The sequence below is a fragment of the Pelodiscus sinensis genome, chromosome 31 (genome assembly GCF_052426305.1).
Source record: "Pelodiscus sinensis isolate ZL-2025 chromosome 31, ASM5242630v1, whole genome shotgun sequence".
Lineage (NCBI taxonomy): Eukaryota > Metazoa > Chordata > Testudines > Trionychidae > Pelodiscus > Pelodiscus sinensis.
The window spans coordinates 1,496,739-1,508,093 of NC_143082.1; the positions used below are offsets into that span (position 1 = coordinate 1,496,739).

General features: G+C 45.8%; 1 protein-coding gene and 1 long non-coding RNA gene across 5 annotated transcripts in view; one reads left to right on the plus strand and one right to left on the minus strand.

Moving 5' to 3' along the window:
- Positions 1-4,393, plus strand: part of SLC44A2 (solute carrier family 44 member 2 (CTL2 blood group)) — a 33,590-nt gene extending 29,197 nt beyond the window's left edge. For all 4 annotated transcript variants that reach the window (XM_075916118.2, XM_075916120.2, XM_075916119.2 and 1 more), the window contains one exon: positions 2,432-4,393. Coding sequence is in view for 2 of the 4 variants with exons in the window: in XM_075916120.2 (XP_075772235.2) it covers positions 2,432-2,538 (107 nt within the window). In the remaining 2 variants the exon portion in view is untranslated. The remainder of the gene's footprint in view (positions 1-2,431) is intronic.
- Positions 4,394-5,356: 963 nt separating this feature from the next.
- Positions 5,357-11,162, minus strand: LOC142824321 (uncharacterized). The gene is made up of 2 exons (XR_012899239.2): positions 10,726-11,162; positions 5,357-9,068 (listed from the first exon to the last, which is right to left on the minus strand). It is a non-coding gene; the product is annotated as an uncharacterized LOC142824321 (long non-coding RNA).
- Positions 11,163-11,355: the final 193 nt, after the last annotated feature.

Below are 11,355 nucleotides of genomic sequence, written 5' to 3' on the forward strand. Positions count from 1 at the left end.
GGGTGGAACTATAATTGGAACACTTGTGCATGTGACAGAATCATCTCTTAGAATGGAGCTGGAGTCCTACCTGCCTATTAATGCATGAGCGGTAACAGTCTACTGACCTACCCAACAAGGCCCTGCCGCCACAGAAGCCAAAGCTGGGTTTATATCTACACAGGATAGTGTCTGTCTCACTCGCTAAAACAATGACCTTGCATCCACCCCTAGAGCAAAAGTGCCATTGTAGCTGCTTTTGGAATGTCCCTTGAAAGTCGCCTGACCTTTGCCCCGTCCTTTTCTAGGGTCAATCTGCAAAGAGAAACAAACAACTCCACACAGTTGGGGAGATGCTAGTTTGTAGATTGACCAAGAGGTTTACAGCTGTCCACATGCTAGTCTGTTCTGGGGGCAGCTCTGTTTTCCTCTTTATTGCTCAGCCCTCCTGCTAGCTGCAAGGAGAAACTCAGCACTTTCCTCACTGCGCTCTCTCTCTACAAAATGCAGCCAGCAGATTTGGAGTTTTCTTTACTAGGTGGCATATGCTTCACTTTCAAATATGTTGTGGGATCCATGTGCGTCCTGGGAACCTATTTGTCCCGTGGTGGAATTCTCTCTATTTAAAGCAGGAAACTTGTAGCTGCTGCTTTTTCACACTGACTCTTTAGAGGGGTTATATTTGGGGAATGTTCGAGCTGGCAGGATCTATCGAGTGAGAGAGAGAGATGAAGTTGAAAGGTCTAATCGATCTTTTCACTTGTACGTAGTTTCACTTACATAGAATTCTTCCCGTCTGTCTCCCTCTTCACGGGTGGCTACTCAATTAACCAGTAACTAAATGGAAGGTGGTGGATCTCCGTGGTAACCGGCTTACATAGTTCTGCTTGTTCCTGAGGTAGCCGGGCTGATGTTTCCATGGGAGAGGTAGATGGAGGGAGTACAGCAGCATTGCAGGGTTAAAGCCTCAAGGTGTTTCAGCTAAGACCCTGGCACCTTCTTAGCTTGCAGACCACTGCAGTGATGGCATTTGAGTGGCAGATAACTGGCTGCAGGTGTAGGAAACTGAGCTATATAGAACAGGGAGGCATTCCTTAGCTACTATGACTTCTCTTTGGCCACTTAGACCAATCAGCAAGTCCAGGCGCCAGAAGGATCTGTGATCACCTACCCAGTGTGAATGCTTGGCAGAGAAAAGGGCCCATTTTAACTGGCAGATATTGTATCTGGGAGGCGTTGCAGCACAGTGGTGGAGAGAAATGCTCTAACCTCTCTAGGTTCAGTTGTACTGATGGCCACGTTTTAAAGTTCTTGGCATCTGAAACGTGCCCACAAACACCCGCTGGATGTTCACCGTATTTTCTGCTTAACATACCAAGAACCAGAAGGATATTGAGAGATTTGTCGTCTTATTTTGATTCATTTATTTAGGATGAGTCCTTTCCTTGGGGATTTGATTCTGTGAACACTGCCAAATCTTGCGTTACAAATTCTCATCCAAATAAGGTTCCCGTCTTTGGAGTCTGATCCTCCTAGGTCAAAGTTTCTATGCTCATGCCCTCATCGCGATGCCGTTAACCTCAAAATATTCCAGAACCGTTTCACTCAGCCATGAAAACTCATGGTCTCAGTGTTTTTTGGCTGCTGTTCTCCTATGACTTTTGGTGGAGCAGCTGCTCTGCTCTCAACAGCCAGGGACAGACCTCATTCTTCTGTATCTATTGTGTGCTAACGGGTGTTGTACGCTAGGTGGCCTGGGCCAAACACATAGCAAGTGGCTTGCTTTACAACCAAGTCATGAGCAGTTACTCCTTGTTCTTCAGTGCAGTGTGGGCACCGTCTTGCCACGCTGTCCCCAAGTAAGGATCATCTCTGCGTTTCCAAGTAAGGATACTACTAAACAACCTGCTCTGTCCACCCAGGAACCCCCTGTCCAAACTGCTTTGTAACCTGACACCTAGACCCTCTGCTCCCAACCCTCTTTCTTCCAAACAGATGCTGATAAACAGCCTCACTTCAGAGTCCAATAGTCTGCCCTTAAAATGGGGGTGGTACAAGTGTAAGTCTGACTTTGACATGTGGAAGGGGCGTACATTAAAGGCTGCAGAAGACTGGCAGACTATACACACGTGCACTGCCTGTGAAAAGCATCCTAACTGGGTATTTAACAGATGTGTATTGCATCTGCTCTTTCAGTACTTCTGGCTCCTGTCCAGTTACTTCACCTTCTATGACCATCGCAGGCACAACAGCAACTTTCTCCAGAATCCAACTCCTGAAAAGATTGTGCATGTAGATGTAAGAGCGCCTGCTCTTTAGATGGCCAACAGATGTGTATGTAAGAGGGTTGGCACGCCCCGTAACTGGATCTAGTGTGAGGTGTTTACAACCCTGCGATACTCAAGCGCTGTATTTTAACCCCCTCCCCTGGGGGGGAATTTTCTCATTGCAGTGGAAGACCTGGAGCGTAACGATGGGTCCACCGAAAAGCCTTATTTCATGTCAACGAATTTGAAAAAACTTCTGAAGAAGACCAACAAAGGTCAAGGGGATGCATAGCGCCCCTCTCTTTGCTCACGGCCATCTTCACTTCAATTTGTCCCTTCCGTTTTCATTTCAGGAGCAAATCTGCATGGATAAATAACAGCATTAAGTGCTATTAGTCCAATATGCAAACCTTGTTAGTACCTTGTGAGCTGTAATATCTTTTACTCAAATTAAGATGGACAGCTTTGGTTGTCAGCCTCTGCATTGGTCAGGAGTTTGTCAAGAGCAGTGGAAATGGTTTCTGGAGAGCATTTTGCTGGATTTTCCTGCCTCTGATAGAGACAGGATTAGCGTCAGTTTTCCTACTAAAGATTGTTAGACGCTGCTCAGTAAAAACCGAGACCACTGCACTAATGGACAGGTATCCACTGCTGCAGAACCCAGCAGTTCCGGGACCCTCTTGGTCTCAGGAGATGAATGGGTCAGTTTATAGCCGAGGCTCACTGATGTAAAGTTAACTGGCCCTGCCTTTGCCCATCTCTATCTGTTCAGAGACAGAATTCTGTCTACAGCACTATGAAGTCAGCACCTATCACAGATTCACACACCCCAAATTAATTTTAAAATAAATCAGCCATGCCAGTAGAGCTACATCCTTACTTCCTCCATTAACTTGCTAAAACATCACTAACATACTTGAGTGCACTCCAATACTACCATGCTGGATACCTTAAATACCTTAATAGATTTAAGAAATACACCTACTAATGCCTTGTTTTCATGGATGATGGTAGGGGCAGGAGAGAAACCCTAGTGTTAACTAAGCTGTAGAACTTGAAGAGCAAAGGAAATGTGAAATATTCAGCTGAGCACCTGGTAGGGAGCGTGGGTGTCTAGATAGAACATTATCCCTTAATGCTGATGACTGTTTGTTTCATTTCTTCAGGGAGATTGACAGTCCAGGAGTGTGGTGCTTCTGTACCTTTAACCTGTTTGGTTTATTGGAAAAATCCAGCATTATATGCAAAAACTCATTTGAATGCATGGGAAAGAAAGGTTGCTCATTGTTGCTTTATCCATGTACATATGTATAGAAAAAGAGCTGGCTAATGTAAAAGTATTGTTATCTGTACTGAAACAAACCAAAGGGTCTAACAAAGAAACTTGCCTCACAGTTTTGAAAGCCACTGCATCCTCTGAACTCTACCATCAGCTGGGATGCTCCGGTCCCGTGGCAGCTTCCACCTAGAGAAACAGCAGCACTGTGTTTGAGACTAGGGGCTACTGCCCCTGAACATTAGAAAGCCCAATGTTGCAAATGAAGTTATCAGGCACGTTAAGAACCACTGTAGTTCTGTTTAGTCACCTCTCTGATTGTGTCCATTGCTGGCAATACTGGTAATGTACCACAAGTGCAATTGTACTTGCACCAGCAACAGAACAAGCTGCAGAGTAGACAGAACTCAGGTTCTTACCAGTGAGCAGAGTTGGCCGGGATGGTGGGAAGAAAGGACAGGCCTCAGGCTGCGCTAGAGTATCCATCGTTGCTACTGCTAGTCGTGAATTCCAGGTTTGATTTTCACTAGGCTTTTGTGAGGCTTTCTAGGGGCTAGAAAAGGTGATCCACCTCATGACTTCATTTTATTATTTTTAATATGCTTAAACAAATAGAAATGGGGGCTATTTGGATAGTTTACAACCTCCAAAGGGTACAGGAGCACAGAGATGTAAGGCGAGGTTTTCTGGACTCTTTACTTTTTTAAAATAAAAAGGAATTCAAAATATTTTAATTTGGCCAGTTTATTGTAACTCTTGCTTTGTGCTAACTTTTTTATGCCTATTTTTAGAAGCCTTTTGCACCTGTAGTATTTTTGTAAGATATGAGAATTGTTTTATATCTGAAGTATTAAAGGGTTTTGATTTTGCACATTTTGTTGTGATGAGTTGCACCCCCCTAGCTCCAGTATTGTTATTGGTCAACACTGCTTCTCTGGTTTCAACAGAGATCTTTGGTATTGCCATAGCAGACATTAGCCATAAAGTCACATCAACCTGAAGTGCAGCATAGATCTCATTGCAACCATAAATTTGTGGCAAATTTTTTGTATATCTATAAACTTTTGTTAAGTTTTCACCTCTCTCCAACTGCTAAGGGGCTTTGCACATTCAAAGGGCCATTTTTGTTTTAAAATAAGTAAATAAAAGCGACCACGTTGTTGTTGAGTTTGCAGAGGCAGCTCCGGCTACTCTTTTAAACCAGTCTGCAATGGAAACGGCTCACCTGAATAATGGTGTTGCTATTTATTTAATACTTAGAACGTCACAAGTTCAAAGCACTTGTCAAATGCAAGAGCCCCCCCAAAGTCCTGTTTAGGTAGGTGTTATCCCCACTGTACCAGTGGGGAACCGGTGGCCGAGATGTATTGTGCCCTTACCCAAAGCTTCCATTTGGTATCAGAACTGTGCACTGGAACTTAGGAGTTTCTTAGTCCTAGAACTGGTCCTTTGGACCACTGGTTCTCAAAAGCAGTGTCTACAGTGAGGGTATGTCTAGACTAAAGGCTTCTTTCAAAATATGCTTTTTCGGACGAGTTTTCCGAAAAAACTTCTTCCAAAATAGAGCGTCCACACTGTCCAAGCGCATCGAAAAAGCGATCTGCTTTTTCAAAAGATAGCGTCCATTCAGTGTGAACGCCATGTTGCATTTTAGCTGTGATTACTATGGATGGAGTGGCCACCAGGGCACCTGTGCTTTTTCCTCTTTCCTCTTCTTCTTTCGAAAGAACTCCCTCCTCCCCGTCCATGCACACTTTTCTGAAAGAGCTCTTTTGGAAAAGGCGTTATTCCTTGTAGAATGAGGTTTACCAGTGTCGGGAAAACCCCTGCAGTCTTTCGAAAGAACGCAATAGCAGTGTGGACGTAAGTGCAGGGTTTTTTTTTTTTTTATAAACGGCTGTTTTTCCAACTAAACCCTGCAGTTGAGATGCACCTTAAACTGATTTGTTGCTGACAATAGCAGGCCGTCACCAATCACCTTGGTGTGGAAAAAGCTCTGCTGCTGTCGAAGGAACAAATTATTCCTCATTTCTGTGTTATAAGGAAGTCTGACCAAGCTGTACCAACTCGCAGGCCAAAAAAACCAAACCAGCCCCGAACACAGCATGAGAGAATCTCTCACAATCGATTTTAGTGATGCCACTTATCTCAAAGTGCACAGATGCTACAGTTATAAGGGCAGCGTAAGAATCTCTATATAAAAAGAAAAAAACCTGAATGTGCCAAGCTGGAGTTGCCCCCTGCCAATGAGTCATTGGCTGAACGTCATCTTTGAAACAATGACAGCCTGTTACATAGATCACGAGGGTGCCGTGAAGTGAAATCCCCAAACCTGACACCATCTACCTGTCTCCTACAGCTGGGCCTTGCCAGACAGCTAGTGATCCCTTCAGTGGGATTATATATACCAAAAATGTCCACAGCAGCTGTATTAAAAGATTTCTCATTCCACCCTTGCATAGACTCCTGGTGCCTCCTTTAGAATTCCCTTTCCATCTAAAATATGTCTGGGTATGTCCAGTTTATGTATATTTACAGTGCCACTTTTTAAACTAATTATAAAGAGAGGGTGACCTAACTGCATTTCTAGGAAATAAGACAATTGCTCCTTAAAAACCACCTTTTCCTCTACTACATGGCACAAAATCCTAGACTTACAATGCACGCTCCTTGGCACGATTATTAGCTGAAAACTGACTAGCTGAGCAAATGCTGCTTACTGCAGATGGGTTGTGGGACAGTAAGCACCAGATATGGAATGTTTAGGACAGGATAAATGCTTACCAAAGTAAGGGAGCAGGAGTGGTTCTAGAAACTAAACTACAGATTTGAGTTAAAGATGTCCAGGCATCGAATGGAAAATGTTTTCAGAATGCTTTGTGCAAGGTTTCTCTGTGGCTTTTTCATTTCTTCCACGTTCTTGTGCTAGGGGTGTTTGCATGACGGCAGGCTCTGTGGGTGGTCTATGTCTGCTGCTTGTTTCTCCAGCTCAACTGCTAATTATCTAACAATCAGCTGGTTGCTGTAGAAATAAAGTTCTAAAATAGCAGGTGCCCAGGAAGACTAGCAGCAAAGGAGGTCTCAGGACCTTTCTGTTAGATTATTCTCATAAAATGGCTCATTTTAAGTCATTATGGAAAGTAGATTTGTGTTGTCAGACATAGAAGAGTTGACGAGAAAAAATAGTTCCAGCAGAAACCATTGCTCAGGATTGTGATTTACTCTGCAGACTCAGCTGTGGTCTATGTAACTATGGAATTTAAGAAACTGGATGAGGAGGAAATCCTAGTTAAATTTCCCAATGGAAATCAGATTGAACACCAGAAAGCATCTCCTTCTGCCTTCATAGTCGTGATTTGTAATGTATCCTTTTCCTCTTTTTAAAGATAACTACACTTACACTACGCTGTGTGGATCATGCTTCCTTAGTCATCCTCGTGTATTAGACAAGCATTGGCAGTGTCCTGCCTTCTACAGCAAAGGGACCTCTCTCTTTTTAAGGGGCCGTTGAGAATCTTAATGTTGCCAAATCACTCAGCCTGGAAAGAGGGTCTAGTTCATTTACACAGGCACTGTGTAGTGAGATGCTCATGCCCCAAAATGAACTCCAGTGATTGACTGGTAGGTTGTGACTTGGTGAGTCTCACTATCCCCTGCCGGAAGCCAGTGTGATTAACTTTTTTCTCCCATCTACCTGAGCTGCTGCTTAAAGCCATAATTGCTCACCTTACCTTTAAGAACGGTCCCTGACTGCCTTTATGTGTCTACAAACCACTCATGTTCCTCCTCTTTCCCTGGATCCTTTACAGCTGATCCTGCAATGGTATGTTGCCTGTACACAGACGGCAGGATTGTCCCTCTATGTTGTTGTGAGGATTGTCCCTTATGTTGATTTCCCAACGATGCTCCTTCTATGCACGGAGGCTTTTTATACAAAATGAAATAAAACCCCACAACCTTAGGCTGGGGGTAGGTGTATATTTCCAATGTGTGTGTGATGTTCTGTTCTTGATGTCAGCATTCCAATCACAAATAAAGTGCCTACTTGGACTGGAACTGGGCTTTTCTCAGAGTGGATCTTTCTGGTTTGTGTGACTCATCCTTTGCCAGAATAACTTCACTACTTTCCTATCACAGTAACTCTACCACATGCGGCACTGACTGGTGCCAAATGCCCAAGTTTTCTCTGGGAAAGGGAGAACACAACCAGACCAACGCTTGGCCCAAAGTAAATGTAATAGAGCGTCAGCCACTGTGGCCTTATCTAAACAGATAATTTTAAGGAGTTCCTCCACCACCGGACCAATGCTGATACTAGAAACACGTGGAGCACTTGTGTGGATGAGCTGCTTGCTTTCTTTGCCAATGAATTGTCTAGGCTGCCGAGGTAGACGACAGTGTCTAGCGGTCTATGTACGACACCTTTTATCTAGCTGGAATGGCTAAAAATAGCAGTAAAGATGCAGTAGCATCCATGATGTGGCAGCTTTGCTGTGATTTAGCATTGTGCACGTTAAAGGTAGTACAGGTTAGAGATGTAATAGTGGAGTCGATTAACCAATAAGCAAAAGCTTATAGGTGAATGCTATAGACTACACACATTCCCCCCCACACACACCACCAGTAAATTTTTTAGCAGGCTGGCCAGCAGCCCGGCTCAGTCCTGGCTTGGGCCAAGTCCAGTACCTACCCTCACTGCAGCTCTGCACTTACGTGTATTAGGAGCCAGGTAGTCCAGTTCAATTCCGGCTCATGCCAGATCCGGTAGCTCAGCCCCCACCCTGGTCAGGGGCTGCTGCCACTCAGTGTTGCTGCCTCTATCAGAGGAGCAACAGGCAACTGGCCCATGAGGGGAGCCGGTTTTTAAACTGGCTCCCCTCGCAGACCAGCTCCCGCCTGGCACCCCCCACTGACACAGAGGCAGCACCGTGGAGTGGCAGGGGGTTCCTTGAGAGTGAGGCTGGGTGCACTGGCTGCCAGCCCCACCCCGGGGACTATAAATTGAGAAACCGATAAGAATTCATGAGGTTAATCGACTATTCAGTTAACCAATATTTAACATCCCAACCACAGGTATGCCTATCTAGGCTACAACTGCACTGTACACATACCCAGAGTCTGGATCAAATGGCTGCTAATACCATCTTATGGCTGTTTCCTGACATTTTAAGGACATTAGCACTCAGCCCCAGGGACTTGGTCACTCTGCTGTTTGCCAAAATCATCCTAAAGCGTTACAAATTAACCTGACAAATTTCTAGACAATGCCATAATATTTCCCATAAATGGTGCAACACTTTCTTCTTTCCCACAGTTGCATTCTCCCTTTCACGTTGATACTTGGACTTAGCAAATGCAAAGAAACCAAACCAAAAATTCTACCACAGCACCACTGTGAAAGAAAAGCACTAAGTTCTTCACCCTATGCACTGTTCAGCTGCTCGGTGGGTCACCCATCCATCCAAAACCAAACTCACCATTTTCTGCCTTTTCTTTACATGGAAGACCTCTCAGCTACAGTGGGTAGCAGGATCCTCTTTTGTTGACTGCATTGAAACAATATAATTTATTAAACAAGTGCATGTAGCGCAACCAGGCTAGTAACACACAGGTCCTGTGTCTGTCTGCATTATAAAACTAACAAGTAATACAAAGATAAGCGATTAGCCATGGCTAATATCTTCATGTCATGGGCTCTCAAATGAATTCTTTGGAGTAATGTCGTCATGGTATAAAATATTCAGTGGAACAGTTCAACCAAAGATTGCTGTAGCAAAGGAGGCACCCTTGTAGTTGTTATTTGTCAACTTGCCAACAGTCTGGAACCTGCTCCAGGTGAAATGTACAGAATTTTAAAAGCCGCTAAGCACCCAAGCATAATATTGGCTCTTGCTTGCTTGGAAGCAGACTACAAATGGCTTGCTTGGTGAGTTCATAAGACTGGCAAAGCCTGGATTTGACCCTGCAAACCTCACATGACTTCAGTAGCCTGAGTCAGTAACACAGGACTGTGCACTTGACCACTTGGTCACTGGCTGTTTTTGTTCATGGGGGGACCCCACCTGCGGCCAGCACTGCAGGAGAACGTAACCACTTCTCTCCTCCTGTCCAAGTATGACTCTGCAGGATGGAGAAAGGTAACAAGACAAGGAAGAATGGAGAGCATTGAAGGAAATGGCAACTTTTCCTACTCTTCCAACTTGGAGATATAGTCATCTGGGCTCAGCAAAGGCAGAGACACCCCACTGGTGCACAATGCGCCTTCTAATCTTTTCCATCCATGTGCAGATTATTTCCATCCAGGTGTGGGATAATTTTTATGTGCAGAGGCTTATGCAAACGTGCACCACCAGTAAATGCAAAACCTACCTGTGGGCACTCTGCTAATCAGCTAGGCAGCATGTGAATCTCTCCTGAGAAGTGACAAGTGCCCAGCTAACAGGGAACGCTGCATGGGCCTCAGTCCTGTCATCTGTGCCTTCCTCATTCTGCTGAAGATCCTCACACATGCATGCAGTGACCGAGAATATCTGAGACCCTCCATACCCCATCTCATAACAGGTGTAAGACAAGCAGCCATCCAGTGATCCTTTTCATGCTCCCTTTACGAAAGGATGGACAACTGCTGTCAGCTTCCCCACCATCCTTTCTACTCACATTTCATCCTTCAGGGCTTCAGATTCTTCCCTCTGTGCCCCCCTGCCATCTATTCTGTATTTGTATTTTGTCTCCTTCCGCTGAAGTATCGACAATGGCTATAGCTGCCTGGTTCTTGTTCACATCATGCTCAGAGTATAAAGGTATGCCATATGCTAATTTGGGAAGATTTTTCCCCAGGTAAACTTGCCAGTGACCTTTGGGTTTTTATTTCTTCCACTGTGGCTTGGGGCATGGACGGCTTGCCAGGATCATATGGGAATCTCTCATTTAATCAGCTTCCTGCCGTAGGCATTGATGCATCACCCTCATTCTTTGTTTCTTCCCACAGCACATTACAGTTTAGCCTCCTGAGGGCTGTAATACATGGGTCTAATTTCAGTGGTTCAGAAGCTTCAGAGGGTAGCAGAGTTAGCCTGTACAAGATAAACTTCAAAAACAACAAATGGGCTGGTAGCACTTCAAAGACAAACAAAACATGTCGATGGGATCATGAGCTTTCGGGGGCACAGCCCACTTCTTCAGCTGACCGGAGTTTCAGTTTACCATGCAGGTGGTGGGTGACACACCGGCGATCAGACTGGACAATCAGGTGGTCCCTTCAGCCCTTAAAAGTACTGTGGTTGCTGTGCAATCCCCCATTTCATGCTCCCTTTCCCTCATGGTGAATATATTGCTGCCACTCACACCTTCCTGTTACTCACGGGGCTGCTTCCTGCCACCCCTCATCACCCCTTCTCCTCACAGGTATCAGGGAAACTACCTCTTAGGCCCCCTCCCCTTGAGGCGGCCATTCCCTGGTTACTTCATGTCCCCTTCTCCTCAGGGGCCCATGCCCTACTTCCACCCCCTTCCCACCGGGGCACTCATCGCACATTACTGCCCCCCACCCTCCTTATCTCCCAGAATAGCCACCCCCACTGCCTCCTTCCCTTCAGGGCAGGCCCCTCAACCCCCCCCTTCCCCTCAGGGCAGCCTGTTCTCTGCCCCTTACCCCCCCTTGCCCTCTGGGCGCCCCCCACTGCCCCTCACCCCCCTTGCCCTCTGCACCCCCCCCCCCTACCCTCCCCCTCCCCCTCACCCCCCCTCTCTGCCCCCCCCACTCCCCCCCCTCCCTGCCCTCTGCACCCCCCCACTGCCCCACACCCCCCCCCCCCACCCCCTCCCCCCTTGCCC